This window comes from Melanostigma gelatinosum (assembly GCF_949748355.1).
Source record: "Melanostigma gelatinosum genome assembly, chromosome: 20".
Lineage (NCBI taxonomy): Eukaryota > Metazoa > Chordata > Actinopteri > Perciformes > Zoarcidae > Melanostigma > Melanostigma gelatinosum.
This window is the reverse complement of record NC_136653.1, coordinates 17988026-18008041: the sequence shown is the minus strand read 5'-3', so window position 1 is coordinate 18008041 and position 20016 is coordinate 17988026. Positions and strand designations below refer to the sequence as shown.

The 20016-nt window shown below is 47.5% G+C and overlaps 1 protein-coding gene across 1 annotated transcript; it reads left to right on the top strand.

Moving 5' to 3' along the window:
* Positions 1-8985: 8985 nt before the first annotated feature.
* gad2 (glutamate decarboxylase 2) lies at positions 8986-19474 on the top strand (the record flags this gene model as incomplete). Its single annotated transcript, XM_079292504.1, has 16 exons — positions 8986-9160; positions 9457-9519; positions 9676-9834; positions 10462-10695; positions 12032-12122; positions 12971-13083; positions 13674-13789; positions 14123-14202; positions 14345-14399; positions 14546-14662; positions 15311-15375; positions 15481-15559; positions 15677-15826; positions 16631-16738; positions 17817-17906; positions 19301-19474. The coding sequence occupies exons 1-16, from the start codon at positions 9085-9087 to the stop codon at positions 19472-19474; spliced, it is 1770 nt and encodes a 589-aa protein (XP_079148630.1). The 5' UTR covers positions 8986-9084.
* Positions 19475-20016: the final 542 nt, after the last annotated feature.

The following is a 20016-nucleotide window of genomic DNA, read 5'->3' as shown; positions in this document are numbered from 1 at the left end:
CCCTGATGACCCAGGCTACGCAGCCACTGCTGCATCCTTACCCGATTGCCGCTTGGAAATGGTAATACGAGAAGGGTGGATGGGGCCCTGGGAATTAACAACCTGGCGCGTGTTAATCGAAGAGGTGTTTTGTGATCCTGATGTGCCAATACATGAGCTTGCCCCAGTGCCAACAGAGGCTGGTGCTCGCGGCACGAATCTCCAGTATAACACCACGGATCTGGACGCCTTCCACCACACCGGTGCCAGGACCAAAGAAAAGAGTAAGATTTTCACGGTCACCCCAGAGGGGTGGCGGAGAGACGGTGTTATGCAACTACCGGGCTCTTGGGCGACCAGAGCGCCAACGCCTACATGGGAGGCCAGCACAATGCGCGTCATGGTGACGCTGAAAACCGTGATGGTTCCATTCGACGGTGTGTACTCCGTCGGGGTGGAGCTGACCAGAGCGGATGAGGCGGAGCCTCCTCCAAACCCACGCGCAGACGCAAAAGGTTTGACCGCTTGGGCACGGAAGTCATTTCGCAAACTGCAGCGGGGTGGAAAGCCTCGCAGTAGCAGCACTTAGAAAAGTATAGCTGCTGGAAAAAACGGAACTTGATTGTCAACATGTCGCTGCCAAACCCACCAAACAAAGATTGCAGGGACCTACCAATAGTCTCTCTGTCTCTTCTCGCACAAAGAAGGCCATATCTGCAATTGCCTAACGAAAGTGTCTTTTTGGACAGACCCCAGCGCGATTTTGCATACCGAAAAGGCCTCTGTGGATCCGGCGCCTATTTCTGCAGCAATGGCGAATATAGGCGCTCGTTTGACCTGTCAATACCCGGGAAGGCGGAATTACTGACTGCTTTTCGCACAGGATGGCAACTCCAATATGACAGAGCCATAGTCAATTGGACCAATCCGTGGCTGCTGCAGCCAGTCCTCCCTTGTCCTGACCAATCCCCCTGGATCCTGAATACCGTTTTCATCACAGTTATGGGTCTACAGCTGAAGTTGCGATGGGGTCCTAACTATGCTGATTATTTGCAAGAAGACTATATTGATCTTTGGCTGGGTGAAAATTTGATCTGGACCACCAGCCCGGTCATGCAGCGTCTCATAGCGCTCCACGTGAAAAACAGCGCGCGCTGTGTAATTGAGAACCAGGACATGCAATTGCGTACGGTGCATTACCGCCTGCCAGGCCTTGGACCACCGAACCCGGACCCATGCCTGAGCATGAGGGCGTTGCCTCCTTCCATATTGCGGACTTGGAGGCTTGCCCTTCACGAACCCGCTGCAGCGTGGGCTAAAGTAACGGAGCTCCAGACGGACGACGGCCAGCCGTTATACGCATCTCTTGCCAAAGTCCGGAACCTTATCGACCTTGTGGACAGACAGGTGTACGCATGGCTGCGGCGCAAAAAAATTGCTGGGAACGAGGGTTGCTTTGGACCCCCCCCCTGCTCCCCCTCGTTAATCGTCACCTATTACCAATGGGTGTGGCGGGGGCTGGACTTAGCCATTGGCAGATACCCCTCGGTGCTATATCACCAGCTACTGAAGGGCAGGATTAGTCAGTGCGATCCTGACTCTCCCCCGCGCCTCAGCTCCGGATGCCTAGCACCTCTTCCAGAAGTGCTACCGACCCGAGCACTGCAGAACCCGAGACCATGGATCTCCCGCTACTTCACGGGAGAGTTCATGAATTTAGGCGATCCTCAACCTTTACCCCCGTCTCATTAAGACGCCCCGGCAAGCGACTGGACCAATCAAGTGAACGACCTCGGAATGGAAAACGACTATGGCTTTGCTTAATGGCTAAAGTAGTTGCAGTACTTGCAGGACTGTGCTCTGTCCTGGCTATACTGTACTACTATGGTAGTATCCCATGGGCCCTCACTCATGTGAGGGTGTCCTACACTACCACAAAGAAGTTCGACCAGACATGCTGGACGGTCGACTCTGGAACGATCGTTCTCTCTCAACTCGCTGGACAGATGCGCGCCTCGCCCTGGTTGGACCTTGAGGTTGGCTCTAATGCAACCCGTCAAGTCCAAGAAGGGGGTGGGACGGCTCCGAACCTGACAGCTACTATCATCGCGTGGATGACTATCTGGGAACAGAAAATCAACGATTCGAAAATCAACGACACGGGTGAAGAAACAGACTGGGCAGGCGAATTCCAGAAGGTAATAGAGAATTCGACATGGAGAATAGATGAAGTATCTACGCTAGGAGCGGAGATGAAGATTACGGTAATGATGAAGAAAGCACAAGAAGAAAAACGGGCACAGTGTAATTGGATCTACCCCGAAAACGGTGTCCCAGGCTGGTACTGTTCATGGGCATGTGTCTCATGGGCAGAGCAAGGGAACGAGGGATACTGGAAACCCGAGGTAACCTATGCAGCGAGCCACCGCAATGATACGTGTTTGATGATTTTGCCGGCAGACGGAATGTTCTGGGGACACTACAATCTCACCTGTGAGGCCACACAACCGCGGCGTAAACCACAGCGGGTGAAAGTTAAAGTGAGGCCAGTGAGGCCACTAGGTAACACCACACTAGGAAACTCCACCGACTGCCAGCGGAACAACCTCACCAGCCGAGCCGTGAATGTCACGCAGCAGAGGGAAGAAGAAGAAGAGGAAGTAACACCTACGGCTTCAGAGGACAAAGAAGAGCAGCCGCAGCCGCCGCCGGTATTCAAGTCAAGTGACAGTCTTCGGAGAAATCGGAGCAGGAAATGGACGAAGCACTGTAAAACCAGCAAGCTCCCTCTCCTAGATAAGTGCTTCTGGAATGTGTTCTTTTATTGCGAAGGTCAGAATTACTTCGTAATAACTCCGGTAAACAAACCACAGTATCAGGCTCATAAGTTCATCTATCTACCCGAACCTAATGCCCGGCACGAGGCCTGGCTCAACAACACCCTGCCGTGGATATGGATAACCGAGCTAAAGCATTTCAAAGGAGCCTTCACGGAGGGATACTCCCGAGCCAGCTTCGGCCTTTTGGGACCAAGGACGACCGACATGTATGTACAAAAGCTGCCGAAACCCGAGGAGTTAATGACAGCCCCAAGAGGGGATTTCCAAAAGATTGACACTTGTGTGACCAACAAAATGTTCATCGCTCTGAACGGAACAGAGTATCTAGCCGACGGCGCCTCCCCGAGATGCACACTCTGGCAAGAATGGTATCGGGCTTGGGGAACGTGGCTATATGACTGCACAGGCCTGAAGACGAACAAGACGATCAAAGGAACCCTGCAGGCATGGAAAGAGGCCCACACCCGGGACGACGGTTCAACCTGGTGGGGCCTACAGAAGGATGAAGTGTTAGAATGGGTGGTGCCATGTCTAACTCAAACCGACAACTACTGGGTGAAGTATCAGTACCTGGCCACAGTGTACTCGAAAGAAAGAGACATCTGGCCTGGTGCTTGGAGCCGACCAGAACCATATGTGGGCCCGCGGCCCTGGAAGATGGAATGCAATCGAGGAAACACGACCTGCAACATCAGCCTGGCCGGGGGACATTGTGAGACTGTGCCAGGATGGGAAGACCATTGCCAGACCCACTATGGAGCAGAATATGAAACCCACGTGCAAGAAGTAACCTGGGTGAAGGCTAGAGACGGGAAATGGCGACGGTCAGGGCCTCTGACTAGCAGCTGTACCAACTTAATCCTGGGCCATCGCATGAAAGACAGAGTGAACGTGAACGGCCAAATCATTCCCCCAGTAACCGACCCTACAGTCTTTCTAGCTGAGGGCCACGCCTTCAGGAAAAGCCTCTGTGAGGGTAAAGAAGACAAAGGATTTGAATGGGTAGGAGCTAACCGCCTCTACGGGAACGGAACATGCTACGAGCCAGAAGAACACTGGCTGAGTTGCGGGAGCGGCCGACGAGAACACGAGTGCAGTTGGATCGAACTAACGGGCGCCTCCATAGTCGGAACCGCAACCATCGTAGTGGAAGAAGTGGCAGGGAAGATTGGAGAAGGATTCACGGTCATAAAGGGATGGATGGGGAGTTTGTTCTCCTGGCTTTGGCCTTATTTGTTGATGATAGTTGGAATTGTGATCTTGGGCCTGATAATCTGTGCCGCCATTAAGGGCGGGGTAGCAGCCACTGTTGCCTCGTGCTTTAAGGGGAAGTTGAAGGAAAAAGGAGAAGTAAAGAAGGGACTCCTCCCACGAAGGAAGGAGGAGTCCACCCACCTATAAAGGGTGAACAACAGGAGCGCCATAGCCATTGCAGACCCGGAACCTGAACCAAGAGCCTCATACTGAAATAAGAACGAATAAACCTAAGAAAGCCAAGATGACCAACGTGACCAACACCACAACCCTTGCACCTCCCGGCATGAACACCACTTCTCACCCAGGCATGACCACTTTCGGAGTGAGTATGACCAACACCACAACAATTGTAACTCCAGGCATGACCACCTTCGGAATGAGTGTAACTGAAGCGTTACAAAACTCCTCCGACACAGCACGCAGCTGCAGGCCATTTATTCGCTTAACCGACCTGGACTTTTGGGTCCTTGAGATCATATGGTTCTTCTACTGTTGCATGGGCGAATGGTCCATGAATCAGCCGCTAAGAATACTGGCCCTGGTTGTAGGGTGTCTGAAAACAGCGATTGAAAACATCTATCGAGGATCACTGTGGCTTACCCTGACATGGTTCGCTACATACCTCCTGGGGAGAATCCACATCGACTCTACTCGCTGCGGTCTAGTAAAAGGTGGAATGGTGATCATCTGGCTGGTAATCGACGTCGCTGCAGTTTTCTACAACCCCCTGAAGCTGGTCTCGGCAATCGTCGAGGCCTTTCTGGCGGTTGCGGCCCTGACGTATCTCGTGGTCATGACCATGGCTATGAAAGAAAGAGGAAGAGGGCGTTGGCTCCACAAGATCGGCGCCATTGCTCTTTGGGGCATAGGTTGGGGCATAACTGTCGCCATCTACTGGTTGGGTTCTGAATCATCAATCGGGATAGCAGCCTGGCTCATGCTGTATGAGCCTTTGTTTCCAAGAAGGGTTAGGCCTACAAGCCCAGGCCTGACACCTCCTCCAATGGTGTTGGCATCTCCATGGCTGCATTCTCTGGCTCAACGGCGCTCTGCAAAGCGCTCCCATAATGAGAGGGGGCCTTAAAAAAGAATGAAAATAAGACCACCCCCTGCTTGCTAAAGCTTGGCTTGTAAAAATTGCGCTGAAAATGTAATGATTAATGAAGTCTTTGTGTTCAACAACATTCAGGAGGAGGTCTGCTGTGTCCGCTGTGGGATTCCTCCGGAGCTAATGTTACACCTGTGGGAGGTAAACCAAGCCCTATGGTGCACCCAATGCTACCTGGGGCAATTCCCGGTAGGAGCAGCCAGCGGCCTCTTCTGCAAAGGAAGTACCCCTTATATGCCTGCGATGAATGTAGTCGACTGTATGGAATTAGAGGCTAAAGCAAAACCAGTGTGGACTTCCGCTGGAAGAACCCGACCAGAGGTCCTGCTCTATGCTGATGGTGTATACTGCCCAGTATACACAAAAATATGGGCGTATCCTGATGGCATCCGGGTGTCCAGCACCCACCTCACCGATGGCCGCTTCGTCGTCATTGGACCACGCCTGCCCGCCCTGCAGTATCCAGTACCAACTCCAGAAGAAGACGACGACACGGCAAGCATCACGGGTGTGGAACACCGAGACGTGGGTAGCCAGACGATGCTCGCAGGAGTAGTACCAAATCTAATGGGGATGTGGGGATACGACGAGGACTGCGGCGAGCTGGTGGAGGTAATCCCTGAAGGATTGATAGTTCCAAGCAAGGAGGAGGACAAAGCAGCAACCAGCAGCAACCAGCTGGAGATCCAGGAGGGCGTTGTCGTACTCCGGCCTCCCTCTCCCCAGACAGCATTCTGAACCAGAATGTGTTGGCCCTGGTGCTGAGCCTGGACGAGCAGATGAAGGATGCCATAGATGACGAGGAAGATGACAACGCCCTCCTGGATCTCCAGCCACCAGGCCTGGAAGGCCTGATGGTGCTCGACAGCTGGCAACACGAGTCCGAGCCGGAGGATGACGTTCTCATCATCACCGCCGAGGACGACGACGAGTTCCTAGAGGATTATCTGGGGCACGGTGCGGCAGCTTGAGACCTCAAGAAGGGGGTGTCAAGAAGAGTTGACCTCTCAGAGCTGCCACGGTAACATGTCGACACATTCAAGGGAGAGAAGTCAGGCTATAAGAGCGCAAAGCATATATTCAACGTTGAAGTGTAATCAAACAGATAAAAATGTATGAATAATATAACGAAATGTTCTAATCAATGGTGTAACAAATGTTTAACAGCATAGAAGTGATTTAAACAAATGTAATGAATGTTTCTGTGTGTTCTGTGGAGCTGAGATAGATGTATTGGGCAAGTATTGGGCAAGAATGACATTGCTGTAATCAAGACCAGATGTTGGGTGTAGTCAAGAGAAAGATCTAGAAACTGATGTAATAGTTGAGTCATACAGGCAATGTTCGGCTTAACGCCCTTTCCAGAGGGAGGGGGGATGAGTAATGGACCAAACAGGTGGGGGCTGATCACAGCCCATATGAGGAATATAAGGACATGCTTGCAAAGAGCAAGCTGGGATTTCATCGCGGATGCCGTACCAAGCGCATCGGAGGAAGATACTACAGCCTGCAGCTGATGTATGGAGGACTTCGTCTCTGTTCACGGAAAAGAGACCTCTGTTCGTGGACATTGAGATTAAAAGACGAAGTTTCTAAACTCTCCCCACCGCTCACCTCTAAACATCTGGACAACGGAGAAAGCCGCAGCTGCCTGAGAAAGACTTTGTACTGAGTTTTGAGAACAGCTGAACGGGCTCCGTTGCGGAGCGGGAGGATCGAGGGTCCGGCCGGACCTTCGCTCCTAACAACTCCAAAAGAACTCTTTTCATCGCACCATTGGACATCCAGCTCTAACCGAGCCGTCTCGGCAACTAAAACTAATGAGTATAATCGAAGAAGATAATTAAATTGACTAATCATGTGTAGTGACATTTTATGTGAGCTGTAGCTGTGACCCCTGCAAACTAACTAAATATAACCTGCAATAAATATCTAATCTGCATTTAAAGTGAAATCCTCAAGTGCATTAATTTGCCGAAGTAGTAATGAGTTCCTCGTGACAGTAAAAAGTTAAAGCTATTGTATGCCTAACAACTGAGTTCTGAAAGGTTATCCTAGTGACAGAATCCACTTAACAATCCCTTACGGTTTTAGCAAGAATTAATCCTAGCCGTTAAAACCTAACCTGGCATTTACCAAGAGCGCGGATCCATAAGAGGGAAGCTGCCATAACCGACGCGACTGGTAGGAGCGCCCGGGGCCAGGACTGGTCTCTCGGCCGAGTGCGCTCTGACCGGAGGAAGCAGGGTAGACGTCGGGAGTAAAGGCAGTTAGCGGAGCCAGGCGAGTTCCCTCGCCAGAACACCAGCTCGAGAATCTTTTAATAGAGAGCTGAGTCAGTAATTAGCCCCGGATCGGGCCAGAAGTACCCAGGATCTAACAACTGGCAATAAAACACCTCCATGCAGCCAAGAAACATCCATAAAACACAGACAGCAAGGGAGCATCAACTGACTCCAGGGTAAATACTATTGTTCCACAAAGAATGAATATTGCTGTTTTTAAAAATGAAGTAAAACTTCCAGAAAAAGAGCTGTTGATGAACAAAAATAGAAATATGAAAACAATAAGGCCTCTTTGGAGATCACACTTACACCAATAAAACGGGATCAACAAGGCTTTGCCAAAGGGTTGAGTTCATTTTAATGAGTCCTTTGTGTCATTAAATGGTTGCTGGTGATTGCATTCATGAATCATAACAGATGTGGCTCAGGCTACAGCTCTCATGCCCCGCAGGCTCCGTTTGCTCCCATTCATGTTTAAACGACAATAAAACAGTGTTGGATTGTAATTTGAAGTTGATAATTTGTGGAATTAGGCTCTGATACTATTTTAATTTCTATATCTTTATTTACCAAATGTACAACCCAGTGTCCATCTCATTGTAGGCTGAAAACATTGGATATGAATCGTTTATCTCGATACTTTATGTGAAGACTGTGTTGATAATATTGTGCAAAAATAAATCTAAGAGAGTTATTCTCCCCCGAAACAAGCAAACCGAAGCAAGTGAACAAGTCGCGTGCAATAAATACTTTTGGAGTAACGAGCCCCTACAGGAGAGAGGAGGGACCCGTGCGCACTTTCGTGCATCTGAAGAAGCCTCCCCGCCGCTTCCTCCGCCCGGAGGCGCGCAATTTGGAGCAGCCGTTCTCCCAAGAAATAGGTCTACAACTGCCGGGCAGATGGATTAGTTGGCATTCGCTGTCCGTATGGAGGGTAAGTTCAGCGCGTGCAGGGGACAAAATCTTGGGGCAATGGAGTCACGACGCACGACGCAGTTCGTCATGACTTGAAGTGCATCACGACGGGACTTGTTTAGTGACGTGATATTTAGGTTGGATGCAATTAGTCGCGTGTGTGCTGCATATGTACCAGCAGCTGTAGCATAGGTGCGTTATTTGACGCCGCTTTTTTGGGGGGGGGGGGGGGGGCTGCAGTTCGTTTTGATTTTATATTTAGTTCACATTTTCATCCAAAAAAACCCGACATTTCACCGCAGTTTGTTTTCTTTGCGCCTGAACTCTTACCGCTGTAATTTGTAACACGAAGTGAGGAGAGCGCGCGCGCGCGCTGACTGAGTCCAGTGTTTGCGGATTTTCTCTCTTGGGAGGACGCTGCTTTTATTCCTCGTGCACCTGTGGACGCCTGTAAAAATAGAGAGCACACCGGGGACGTCTTTTCACTGTTTCTTTTTTTATTTTCACAATACGTGTTTTTTTATTTTTAGGGGCTCTCCTGCAGCATAGAGCGACTGTCGGATGCGCGGCGGGGTTTTCAGCAGTCGGAGAGGTCTGGTGAGATTCAGCACCACATCAGCTTTGAACAGCTCCGGGTCGTCGCGTGTGGATGGGCTCTGTCTGTCTCCGCGTCTCCAGCAGCTCCTAACTACCGGCAACAATGGCATCACAGGGTTTCTGGTCTCTCGGCGCAGATAATGCGGGGGCCAATACCGGGAGTCAGAGCCCCAGCACGCGTGAGTGGCTGTTTTTTCTGTTGTCTTCACACCACCTCTGATGGACCAAAGACTCTGATTCCAGTGCATTGCCTCGATGCATTGGGTGAAAATGCAAACAGGCCTGCTGTGTCTTTGAGACGTCACATCTGCTTTTACTGATTTTATTGTTTCTGCAGGATGCAATAATTCAGTCTGAGCTATTTTACTGCTTCTTGCACGGCGCCTTTTTTTTGTTTGTTCGAATCTTAAAGTTGGACTCTGAAACCCCAAAGAGCCTGTTCATCCGTATTTGATTCATCCATTCTCTCTTCCAGCCAGGGCTTGGTGCCAGGCGGCGGCCCAGAAATTATCCGGAGGACTCGGATCGAAATTATGTGGTACGTCGGCTCACTGGCGGAGGAAGTGGAGGGTGTGTGTGTGTGTGTGTGTCGGGGTGGGGGGTGGCACGCTGTTTCCAACATTATATTTACGGCTCGGCCTCGTCAGGTTAATACAAATATGTCCATATTTGTATTTTTTTGTGATGTCCAAAGCGCTGCTAAACGTCGCGGAGGTGGAGAAACCCGCCGATCCGGCCACCAAGCAGCCGCCGGAGACAGAGACAGAGACAGAGGCTGCCGGCTCGTGCGGCTGCAACAAATCCTGCAACTGCACCAAAGCTCCCCTGGTCTTCTCCGACCTCTATTCAACAGGTACAAAAGCATGTCGTACAAACCTGGACGTCAAACATCTGTCACATCTGTCTCGTTGAGTTCGTCATTTTAAATGAAAGAAAAGCATCGTGCAATAAATGAATGAACACGTTGTAAATCGACTTTATGTCTATAATGTTCATTTAAACGTCATTTTATTGGTTTTTCAAGAGGTGATCCGCTTCATTCTTTGTTCCCAGCGTGAATTAAAAAAATCTACATATGAAAAATATAATGTAAATAAATGGCAGAACTTGAAATGGATCACCATCCTCATATCTACATTTATATTAAATATCAACAATATTCTGCGAGTTAAAGATAACATATTTCTGCATATTTTTTGGAGAGGTCACCTTCAGCAGAATCTCTTGCTTTGAGGTGTTGAACGTCGCAGAAACTTCAAAAACTTCCTTAAATGTTTAGACCTGTAAAGATGTAACGAAACGTGGGCTTTTTATCCCGATTAAAGGCCTGCAGGATCATTTACCAGCAAAAAAAAAAAAAAAAAAAAAAAAAAGGCCTAAACTTTGTGCATCTTAATGTTGCATGAAAACGTTGAACGAGGCTGCTCTCCACAGTACAAATCACAAGATGTCTCCCACGCTGCTGTTATTCTGTCTACAGACCTGTTACCTGCCCTGGACAGCAACGCCAAAACAATGACCTTCCTGCAGGAAGTCGTGGATATTTTACTGGCCTACATCGTGGAGTCTTTCGACCGGGAAACGAAAGTTATTGATTTTCATTACCCGAACGAGCTGCTCCAGATGAACAACTGGGAGCTGCAGGGCGAGCCGGCCTCGCTGGATGACATCTTGATCAGCTGCCGCGCGACCCTCAAATACGCCATCAAAACAGGTCTGAATGTTGGGCACGTGCGTGATGAATAGCCTGCTTTATTTCTGACTTTTTTTCCAAACACGCTGAAGAGTTTCAGTTTGGCATGTTAGGAAATATTCCCCGACTTTTTTTTTATGTATGTATAGGCCTGAAGTCCGGCCTGCAGCTTGTCTTTATGTCAAATCACCAGACATTTAATATCTTACAATAAACATAAATATTAGAAAATATATTTATAGAGAAAATAACTATAAATGGCACAGAGTCAGTGCAAGTCCTAAATTACTACACTCAAATATGTAACAGATGATGAAATCTACCAGAAAATCAGTAATTGGCAAATACAAAATATTATCCTCCATATTATGAAGGAATATCCTCCCAAAAATGCATAGTACAGACAGAATAACACAATCTTTGTTTAGAATAAATAAATGGTATTTAAAAAAAATCTATCTGGAAGTTGTCATGGTCCTCCTCCTCCTCCTCTTCCTCCTCCTCCTCCTCCTCCTCCTCCTCATCCTCCTCCCCCTCTTCCTCTTGGCCACCAGACCGATAAATGCAGTGACGCAGTAAATCTGGTTCACCTAGTGGGAGATAATAGGCTAATAACCGCTCTTCATAGGCCAAGTCCATTATTTTCTCCTCGCTGACACACTGGAGAACACTTACAGCACGAGACAGATTTCACCCCCAAAACAACATTTTGCTTTTAACAGTTTATAAACATTCAATAATACGCATATAACAAGGACATTTTTAATGCACAGTATTTGTCAGCAATCCTATCCCCTCCTATGAATACACCTTTATATTATCAACTGTCTTTTACTATATTGTCATTTCCATTACATCATATTAACTGTGTATTGCAGTAAACATTTATGAACTGCTTATAAATGCTGCATTGTATGTTTATGTTGTAAATTAAAGTGAGACTTTTACTTCACCTTTTTTAGGACACATTACTTTTTTTTCATATAAAAAATAAATCCACATTTAATTGACTCCGTTTCAAATCTGCTCTGTGTGATGCATTCTGTTTTACAAATCAAAGGTGGGAAAAGCCCGTTTGGGTGTTTACACCCTCCATTAAACTCCGACACTAACAGATGCAGCACCAACTGCATTCATTGTCACTCCAGACCATCCACAACGGCATGCAGCTGCATTCGTAGCTGCAATTAACGCATTTAGAAGATGACAGCTTCTGTGTCTTTTGCACAAACTCAGCATAAACACACGGGAAGCGTATTTCAATTTCCCCCGACACCAGATCAAATGTTGAAATTGCAGCGGCCTCGCACGCTTCCTCTCTCATGTTCTCCTTTTGCTGCTTGTATTTCCCCCTCAGCCCATCCCAGGTACTTCAACCAGCTCTCCACAGGATTGGACATTGTGGGACTGGCAGCCGATTGGCTGACGTCCACGGCCAACACCAATATGTAAGTATGTGGCCCAGTGCTTCATCATGATTTCAAATGGTGATAATGACAATGAATGCCATTTCCGGTCCATCTGTATGCCGTCTGCACGGGCCGATAGCGGCTTCTTCTTTTTTCACTCAATCATGGCAAATGAAAAGGGTGAAATGAAAGCCTGATCCTCCCCCTTACTCCCCCCCTGGACCCCTCCCACCTCTGCCTTTTATCCCTCCCCCTCACCTCGGATCTCCATGGGGATTCAAAGGGAGAAAATTAGCCCTGAAATTAAATTCAGACTAATCTGAAGCTAATTTTGGTGTGTGTGTGTGTGTTTTTGTGGTGATAAACTCTGAGTCAGCCTTGGCAACTGTGTGCCACTGCAAAATACGCCTGCTGTTGACACAAGGGGGTGGGGGGTTAAAATGACTGCAGCTAACACCATGCATTAGGAGAAACATACAGGAAATGTGCTTTTTGGTGCAGCAAGGATGATGAAAATGTGAGATTTCTGTACAACAAAGAGCCCTGAGCCTCTGAAATGTGGAAAAAAGAAAAGCGAGTACATTTTGTTCAAGAGCATGAGTGCAAATCAAGACATTGCCTCTTTTAGAAATGAAGGTCAAGCGTGTGCAACCCACAATAATGCTATATGTTTTGAACACAAAATATATCTTGTTACCCTTCACGTATTTGATTGATTCAGTGTTTTATCCTGCAAGAGCCGTCATTTCACCTCTAAATATGCCCCGAAACACACAAACTGCAGGGGGGATAACATGTCCGTCTACTGGCTATTTTGTACGGGGATGAGTCATATGGCACATTGAGTGTAACCGCTGCAACCATGTGATGTCCCTTGTGTAACGCAGGTTCACCTATGAGGTGGCTCCTGTCTTTGTGCTGCTGGAGTACGTCACTCTGAAGAAGATGAGGGAGATCGTCGGCTGGTCGGATGGGCGAGGAGACGGCATTTTCTCTCCTGGTATGTTACGGCGACGCCAACCCCTCCACCCCTCCAGTTCACTCAAAATGGAACTGCCTGTGTGTGTGTGTGTGTGTGTGTGTGTGTGTGTGTGTGTGTGTGTGTGTGTGTGTGTGTGTGTGTGTGTGTGTGTGTGTGTGTGTGTGTGTGTGTGTGTGTGTGTGTGTGTGTGCGTGTGTGTGTGCTGTAATGTGTCAATTTGCATTTTGATGATATAAATGGAACTCGTTTCAAAAGCCAATTAGCATAAAATGATTTTTCCAACTCAAGCCCCAACCTCGTCGCCCTCCAATCTCTAATTCCTCTCGTGCATTTCTGTGTGACACGTGAGGAGGAGCGACCATTGGGGAATCTGATGACAAAGGCCGCGATTGGCTTTGACATTGTGGCCAGTTGGATGCTGTATCATCCCTCTATACGCTCTCGATACGCTGTAAACAAAGGATGTTGTTGTTGTTTCATTATTTGAAGCGTTCACGGACATTTTCTTAAACCCGGCTCTGAAACCCTGCATCACTCCCATGAGACTCTCCCAGTTCCTGCTGTGACACTGACTGGCTGTAAATGACTGAGCCCTGTCTGTCCTCCAGGTGGTGCTATTTCCAACATGTACGCCATGCTGCTGGCCCGCTTCAAGATGTTCCCCGAAGTGAAGGAGAAAGGAATGTCATCTGTTCCCAGACTGGTGGCCTTCACATCCGAACATGTAGGATTTATGTTTCATATCAGCAGATAAACATTGTCAACGTGTGTATATTGGATCAAATAATGAGCGTTTATCACTATTTGAAGGTTCTTTTTAAATGAAAAGTCAAACACCTTCCTCTTCTGTGCAGGAGTAACGTCAGGTCGTTTTGCACATTTTGGTTGTGGCTGTTTGTGTGTTTTTAAACGTGAAATATGAAGGGGACTGCTGTGAGATGCTGTGAGCAAAAAACCAAACATAAACTGCCGTTTGACAAATGTCCACGCATCAGCTGTTGCACAGATAGTAAATGAAACACGACCTCTCTCTCGCGTCTCCTCCGTTATCTTCCAGAGCCATTTCTCAATCAAAAAGGCATCAGCAGCTCTTGGCATCGGGACGGAGAGCGTGATCTGCGTCAAAGTAGATGAAAGGTAAAGCACGAGAACTGAAAGGGAAAATATTAGAAGTTAAATTCCACTGGTGGAAAGTAACTTAGTGCATGATTGATTAGGTTTTTTCCTACAGGACTTCTACTTCTAACGTAGTATTATTGCTTTTTTGTGGGGCTTTCAGTGGTAAAATGATCCCAGCTGACCTCGAGAGGAGAATCCTGGAGGCGAAACAGAAGGTAATGTGACACACATTGACAACACCGCTCTAAATACTGCAGATATTACTTCAACCAGCCCTCGTTTTCTCCCACTCAGTCGACTGAAACACGTCGGCATTGTTATCAGCTGCTTTCACGTACGATCACTTCCTGTCCGTCTGCAGGGCTTTGTTCCCTTCTTTGTAAGCGCCACGGCCGGAACCACGGTGTATGGCGCCTTTGACCCTCTCATCGCCATTTCTGACGTCTGCAAAAAGTACGACGTCTGGATGCACGTGGACGTGAGTGAAACAAGTTCTGCGTAAACGTCTCCTCTTGCCTTATTTGAAACTCTGTTATACGCTTAACAAATACACCTCGCCACCGGAGGGACTGCGGTGGAGGAATACACAGGAATACTGAGCTCACCAGTGACTTTGACAAATCTATTATGTCTGTCTGGCCTCTAACTGCTGGTGGTTGACCCAGATAGGAGCCAGCCATTTCCTATCTAACACTGGGGATTAGAAAAACTGGAACAGAGGCTGTAAATCACCTCCTCCACTGACTTTGCCATCCTGGGCCCTCTCACTGAAGGAACTCTATCTGTTAATGAAGGTGATTTAGTCCTGACAGGGGGACACCTCTATTAAGAGACATAAATGGCCTGATCTATCGTCACTGGCTGGGATGGAGGAAGAAAAGCATCCTGCTTTGTAGCTGCTATTTCTGTCGGGATTTGTGGATTTGTGGATGCAGAAATAAGAGTGTTTGAAGGCCGGATAATCCAGAGATGCTTGTAAAAAAACATGCATGCTTCTGACATTAAGAGCTTTTTGAAAGCTGACATTGGAGCCCATGTTGAAAGTGAAGAATGCAGTGTCCCTTTGAGGACTTTGAAGTTGTATTTACAGCGTGACATGATCGTGATTGTCGGTCTGTGCCGTCAGGGTGCGTGGGGAGGAAGTCTGCTCATGTCCCGGAGACACAGGTGGAAGCTGGATGGAGTTGACAGGCAAGTTACGTTATTTGGGGGGGGGGGGGGGGGGGTGTACACAATCTGACAAGAAGCTAAAGAGCATTTGAAGTGACGAGGCGCGGCGGTTGTTTTTAACTGCAGGGCCAATTCAGTAACATGGAACCCACACAAGATGATGTCCGTCCCTCTGCAGTGTTCAGCCCTGCTGGTCAGAGAGGAGGTAGGCCTCTTCGTCTCTCTCACACACACACACACACACACATATACACACACACAGTGCATGTGAGTACTTGCTTTTCTTGTGCTGATTATAACCGCTGTGGATGTGATTTCGCAGGGTCTGATGCAGAACTGCAACCAGATGCACGCCTGCTACCTGTTCCAGCAGGACAAACACTACGACCTTTCCTACGACACCGGGGACAAAGCCATGCAGTGCGGACGCCACGTGGACATCTTCAAGCTGTGGCTCATGTGGCGGGCTAAGGTAGTTTGCTCTCTTGCTCATGTTTGCATGCAGCTCTTTGAAATACAGTGTTTTTTTGTGTGACGTCTGCCTCGACCAGGCGGCAACCTCCGGTTCTGTAAAGTCAAACCGATGCAGAAGTGTCTTAAACGTGCATTTCCTCTACTGAGAAAGTGGCTCTACTTCTCTCTTGATTTATTCCCTCAGTAAACATTGTAAACATGAGTTTATGGTCTCAATCTCTAGTTTCAAGTCTTCTTCAATACAGCATGATGTTCATTTAGTACATTATGGTCCATTTACAGTCAAATAGACCATAAAGCAGAGTATGCTTTAGGGCGGGCTTACTGTGATTGACAGGTCTCTACCAGAGCAACATTATATACAGTATGCATGACAGATGCAGCAATGTCAAGACACTGGATTAAATGCAAATTGTGGACATTCTTATCCAATTTTCCAGCAGAAAAACACGATTTGTCTCTTCTTATTTACACTGTCGTAGCTGTCAGGAATGCCCACAGTTGGCCCGCTGTCAGTTAGATGTGGCTTGCTAGATGTTTCTAATAGATTCTGACATAGATTGCTGTTTTTGCTGTACACGGTCTTTAAATATGTAGGATCAGAAATTGTTAAATATTTTTCATAATCTGTGAGTGAGGTTTGAAACAATGGAGAGGCAGAGACAATGGTTCACGGACAAAAGCATTTAAATAAACTTTACCATTTTGCATCACAATACAATGAAGTAGGCGTTTGCCCCTGGACCCCCGTCAACTAAATCAACATTTAAAAACCAACCGATTGACACGTTTCCTTCGACAGGGCACCATCGGGTTTGAGTCTCAGATCGACAAGTGTCTGGAGCTGTCGGAGTACCTCTACAACAAGATCAAAGACAGAGAAGGATACGAGATGGTCTTCAATGGGAAAGTACGTCCACATTTAACTTCCGCTCTCCACAAGAATCCTTCCGCAGCCGCACAACCAGAGGAGAGTAGCCGGCATTGGTCCGCGTTGCTTCTCTTACCTCCGTGTGTTCGGTGTCATTACGGGTGACTTGATTGACGTGCAGCGTGCTCCTGCTTTGTGTTGGATGAATGCCATTTTTAACTCTAGCTGCCAGTATAATACGCTGCTATTATGTTTCATGAATAGCACAGCGGCCTGTAATTGCTCATATGCATATGAATGGCGGCGTCTGAAGTATCCTCTGCAACAGCCCAAACATACGATGGGGTTATTAAGATAAAACAAAACCTTTTACAGGAGAAGCGCTTGGACACCCAGAGTCATTTATAGTGAAAGCTGTTGAATGTTTTCAAGGCTTATTGTTTCCTCGCTGAGCCACAAAGGACTGAGAGCATCATAACCCAGAGGGTGGTGAGGGGGAGAAGCCAAGTCTTCTGGGCATCGGCCCAGGTGTTCACTGGTCTGTAGCTCCCATCGAGCCGTTACATCAATCTGATGTGGAACAAACGACGGCGGAACCAGAGCGGGTCGTATAAACGAGGCTGGTGTGCATGGCCGGTCAGCTGTAGGTAATGAATGATCTACACCTCGGCTGCTCCAGCGAGGCTTCACATGCCAAACAAATAAGAGCGCTGCGTTGGCTTTCAGACGTACAGAGGATGTCTGAGCAGGAGGCAGCTACCTGTCTGATGCTGGGAACACATAATGGGTTTCTTACGCCTGGAAACAGAATCCGCTCTGGCTTGAAGCAATCGACGGGCTGCGGTTACTTTCAGAGCTTTTTATTTTGTGGCATCTGTAGGATTTCCACCAAAGATGATTGTTAAATGTGTGTGTCTACTGCATCTATGTTAATATTGTTTGTTTTTAATTACAATGTTGAAGCCACTCTGTGCTATGGGATTATAGCATCTCCTAAATTATTCTTGTGGCCTAAAACCTCCATAAATGTGTTAATAAAAAGCATTCCTCATCCTTCTGTGTGCATGTTTTGCTTTGGTGGCGGTTTATTGCTCTCACCTCTTGTGTGTTCCCTCAGCCTCAGCACACCAACGTCTGCTTCTGGTACCTCCCTCCGGGGATCCGCTACATGGAGGACAACGAGGAGAGAAAGAAACACTTGCACAAGGTGGGCGAGCGGAGATAAGAAGCCCGACTGTGATATCTACCAAAAACACCTTTCACTGCACCTTTCGTTTGCGCTACAAGCCTTTCACTCCTATCCGGTTTGACCATCACATGTCCCCCCGTCATCAGGGACAACATGGCTACCACTTATCCTCTGGATTAAAACAACTATACTTTGCCGTACATGAGGTGTACTTAGTAAATTGTGACAGTGTTGCTCACAGAGGGGTATCACAGGCCTGACTAAAGAGAGTGAGGCTGTTCAGTTAGCTCACGGCGGCCACTCAGAGGATCCCACAGCAGCGGGGGGGGGGGGGGGGGGGCTACTAATTGACAATTAGGACAAACAAATGGGGGACGTGCGGCCCATAAAAAGAGCTCTCTGCATCTGTAAAACCATCCACCGTAGATCGTTTGTCAAAGCACATCAAACGGAGAGATTTCCTTTTGTTGTTCCAAAGTTTGATTGAAAAGAACGCAGTGGATACGCCTCGCTGAAACCCGAGTGTTTGGACAGCTCGCTGTTTTTCCTGCAGACTCTGACACTCAGATTGAGGGATGATGTAATGTTGAGGAAAACGTCCAGACTGGAGGAGCTTGATTTGCACTTAATGGCTACGTCTGAAGGATAACTGGAAAATTGTCAAAAAGACTGATTCGACAGCAATCTGCAGCCTTTATACTGTGACCCCAGTGGTGGGAGAAGTACTCAGATCCTTAACTGAAGTAAAAGTACTTGTTAGTCCTGCATTAGAAAATCTACTTTGGTAAAAGTACATGTTACATTTATATATAAAAACACTCACGATATAAAATGTCCCCTTTCAGAGCGTTAAGTCATTTAAGATCCTGAATGATTTCATGCACCTTAGAGCGTAATGTTAAGTTCTTATTGCTGCCAGGAGGATCATGCAACCGGTGGCTTGTGTGCGTCTGTGAGTGATTGTGCACCTCTGTGTCTGTCCGCGGCTAATCTTGCATTCTGCTGCAGCAAACAGCATATTATTTTGGGTGCTCATTCATAGCTGCATAACAAGGACCTCTCGTGGTTGCGGTGACTCACATTTTCTCGAAACACCTTTGATGGCCTGTTTTATACCGCTATTGACGTAGTCTAACAGGCCCCCGGCCAGTAGGGCGGCCTGATAGTACAGCTGAGTGGATTTTCTCATAAATTGGATGTACTTAACTGTATTCCAGTACCTCCAAATTGTACTTAAGTAATGCAGCATACTTGAATACATGTACACAACCCTACAAGCTCCTGTCATTGCTTGTTTTGTGCCTGGTAGTAAATAGAAATGAACCAACCCAATGGAACGATGAAGAGTTTAAGCAGTGTTTGATCTCCTCTCTGCTTCTGTTCATTCACACTGTATGTGCTGACCCTCTCAGGTGGCTCCGGTGATAAAGGCCAGGATGATGGAGTACGGCACGACCATGGTCAGCTACCAACCGCAAGGAGACAAGGTCAACTTCTTCCGCATGGTGATCTCGAATCCCGCGGCGACCTTCGAGGACATCGACTTTCTTATCGAGGAGATCGAGCGACTCGGCCATGACCTATAAGACTCGCCTCGCCAAATCCTCCCGTACGTTTCCCCCTTGACGGATGAATTGTTTGTGAATGTACTGGTAAACGTTTTTCTTTTCTCTCTCTTTCCTCCAAACATCACATATTTAAGAGTATATTTGAGGGGGAAAAAAAGATCTACAGATATATATATATATCCACATATTATGTATTGTAGCTTTGCCGTGGACTAACTTGGTCCAAAGCTGTGTAAAAGTGCTTCTGTCTGCATTTCCTACAGTGTAGTAGATCCCAGTAAGTGATGTAACTTGTACTTTTTGTGATATGAAACGCTTGTGCAATAGGTCGATGAGGAAGAGTTTTTTATTTTTGGGATCATTTCTCATTTGCAGAGTATGTTGTTAAGTGCCAAACGTGGTCGTGTTCTATTGTAACTTTACAATTTAAACTTCTGGTTTAAAACAAACAAAAAAAAAGCACTTCACCTTACCTCAGCCTAATCAACTGCCTTTACATCTGCACATAGTACGTCAAGCAGTGATGTTGGTCGTTTTTCTCCTGACTGGTGATGTATAGC